Source organism: Colobus angolensis, unplaced genomic scaffold (genome assembly GCF_000951035.1).
Source record: "Colobus angolensis palliatus isolate OR3802 unplaced genomic scaffold, Cang.pa_1.0 Scaffold51, whole genome shotgun sequence".
NCBI classification, from domain to species: Eukaryota; Metazoa; Chordata; class Mammalia; order Primates; family Cercopithecidae; genus Colobus; species Colobus angolensis.
The window spans coordinates 2,715,261-2,718,364 of record NW_012118599.1 but is presented as its reverse complement, the minus strand read 5'-3'; the positions used below and the strand labels follow the sequence as shown (position 1 = coordinate 2,718,364).

At 35.8% G+C, this 3,104-nt stretch overlaps 1 protein-coding gene across 1 annotated transcript in view; it reads left to right on the top strand.

The window, feature by feature from the left end:
- The first annotated feature begins 1,130 nt into the window (after positions 1 to 1,130).
- TINAG (tubulointerstitial nephritis antigen) overlaps positions 1,131 to 3,104 on the top strand; it is an 83,963-nt gene continuing 81,989 nt past the window's right edge. Inside the window, exon 1 of the mRNA XM_011960198.1 lies at positions 1,131 to 1,631. Coding sequence (XP_011815588.1) covers positions 1,277 to 1,631 — 355 coding nt within the window. The 5' untranslated portion in view covers positions 1,131 to 1,276. The remainder of the gene's footprint in view (positions 1,632 to 3,104) is intronic.

Sequence of the window (3,104 nt, the reverse complement as noted above, 5' to 3'; positions counted from 1 at the left end):
GATTGAAGAGACAGGGTCATTATGGATAGTGACATCAAGATAATGTAGAATTTCTTTTTTAAGAAAGACTCAATTGGTTTAAAGCCTGAGAGGAAGGTGCCAGAAGAAAATGACACAATGAAGACAAAAGTGTGAGTTGAATAAAATATAGAGCAAGGTCAAGGAGCAAGTTTGTAGGGTTGGAGTTATGAAATAGCCTGGGAAAGGAATACCCCATTTCATAGACAAATAACTGAAGACCAGAGAAGTAAATGGTGAACCCAAGGTTATAGAACCAATTAAACAGTAGCTCAGGGACCAGAGTCCGGGTTTTCTGATTGTCAAGACAGGTGCTTTCCGCTAGTCCACCCAGTAACTCTTGCTGAATCATCCTCTACTGGTTACTTATCCCCAATCCAAAGGAAGTTATTGTAGTTAATGAATAAATACAGTGTAGCCAAAAACCAGTGTAAATACACAGCTCTATGAAAACACTAATGACACCTTGTCCTTCCAGTTTCCTTCACAACACCCTCCCCGCATGGCTCATTCACACTGAGTACTGACTTTTCTTGAGTATAAGCTTCCTTCAAGATACTGAAAGTTCCCAGTATTTACGCTAAGCAGGGACTCAGGTGGAGAGAACTAAGGTCACCCTCAGGGAATTTCTTGCTGAATTAGGTTCCACTAAGCCTTGAAATCAAAATGCTTCTGGTAGGTAAATGGGGTGCAGATGGGAAATCAAATCAGTGTGTGACTGGGCATGATTTAGAGCAACTGTTATTGATGTGACAGATCCTAACAGGCAACCTCATGAGAGCCTGCATTTTCAGTGCAATGCAAGTAGATAAAATGAATAATTGCGTTTTTGACTTTTGAATTTCCTGCACCTTGCCAGTGTTTATTTTAGCCATAATCTGGGTCATGCATATTCTAAGGAGGCTTTTGACTTAAGAACCTAGATTTTTTGAGAGGCATGCAATATTCAATGTATCTCTATGCATAAGATTTTATGTAGATATTTTGATGATGCAAAATTTCTACATTATATGAAATATAAGTTTTTTAAACTTTGGGGGAATAACAATAGTTTATTTCTAACATACATTATCTTGGTCAAACATTGAAATTCTTGATTAATGTTTAACTACAAGTATACTCATTTCAAGTAAAGGATCAGTTTCAGGGTTCAGGCTGAAGTGTCTTGATGACAAGAATTCAGGTTCCAAGGAGAAGCCCATAAGGCTAAGGGTACTAGATATAACGGAAAGTGAAAGCTATACCTGACTTCCAGAGAATGTGGACTGGATATAAGATCTTAATCTTCTCTTATCTTACTACAGAAATCTGGATGGAGAAGCAGTATTTACCTCAAAGAGAAGAGGACCTAGAAGCTTATTTCACTAGGAATCACACCATTTTTCAAGGTACTCGATTCAAAAGAGCCATTTTCCAAGGGCAATACTGTAGAAATTTTGGCTGTTGTGAAGACAGAGATGATGGCTGTGTCACTGAGTTCTATGAGGCGAATGCATTGTGCTACTGCGATAAATTCTGTGACAGAGAAAATTCTGATTGCTGTCCTGACTACAAGTCCTTTTGCCATGAAGAGAAAGAATGGCCTCCTCACACACAGCCTTGGTATCCAGAAGGTAGGCTTTGGGAATGTGTTTTGACATTATCCTCATTCATAACAACAAGATCTGACAAACTTTCTCTCTTTTTTTCCCTTCTTTCAATTAAATAAAAATGATTATTGCAATTGAGAAAATACATTTCTTTGGATTGTTAAAGTGCTTTGGTTTGGATGTGGGGTTCCTGTGTAATACAAGCACCTTCAGGAAAGTTCTGATTTGACAGTCCTGAGTGCTGATCAGAACCTGACCAGTGAGTTTTGAACACTCACTCAACTTATATAAGGATTACTTAAAACTCTTCTCTCTCTCTCCTTTGTATTGACATCAGGTTTCTCAAGACTTTTTGTGTGTAACCTCTTAGAGAGTCTCAAGAAAGTCACAAGATTTACTATCTGGTGATAGTAAGTAGAAAGTCACGAATCTACTATCCGTAGATTTTAGTTGTTATTTCAAGGGGCTAATGGATGCACGAGCATTAAAAACTGTGGTATTAGTAATGTAATTAAAACCAGGACAAAATAAAATAAAGTCAGTCACCCGCTCTGCCTAAGTCATACCAAATATGTTCTTCATGTGTGTTTTTGTTTTGCTTCATTTGTTTTTCCAGTCTGGGACTTTTAAAATTATTAAAAAGAAAGGAGGAATTCACATAGAGTAGTTGAAAAAGTCTAAAGTTAAACGGATAAATACAACATAAGGAGGATGATGGTATTCATTATATTTATCTAATTGGAGGAGAATGACTATAGATTTTGAGCATTTGATACAATCAAACTCTGCAACAAAAACCAAACAAAATTCTACAACTACACTTAGATGAGGCTTTATTTTTCTGTCTCTCATTGTATGAAATCTCCTCAGCAGAACTTCAGGATTAATCAGACTTCTCCATCACACTACCGTAAATGGGTGATGGTGACTAGAAATCCCAGTTAGAAGACATTTTAGGGTAAACTAGGGGCTTGGAATCCTTATTTCAAAACCCAGACGTCATCATTCAGCAAGATGTTAGTTGTGTGATTTTCATAGATACCCTATATTTCAGGTTGAGAACATTTCCTTCTAAGAACTACTAGTTCACTGAATTTTTTTTAAACATGGATATGTATGAATGTGGTCAAATACCTTTTCTGTATCGTGATTTTTCTCCTTTATTCTGCTAATGTAGTAAATTATACTGCTGGACTTTAAAATATTAAAACAGCCGTGTCTGCCTAAAATGAACTCCACTTGGTCAATATGTCTTTTTACATATTTTTGGGGATTTTTTGGCTTTGCTTTTAAGTTTATTTGAATATATAAAACATACAAATATATTTGTGAATATTGTTTTAAGATACTTGCATCTACATTCTGGAGGAATATTTGTAATTTTCTTACAATATCTTTGTTTGGTTTTTGGTATCAAGGATATGCCAACTTCGTAATGTAGTATTCCTTCCTCTTATACTTAGAGTTTGTACAAGATTTTTTTTTTTTTTTTTTTTT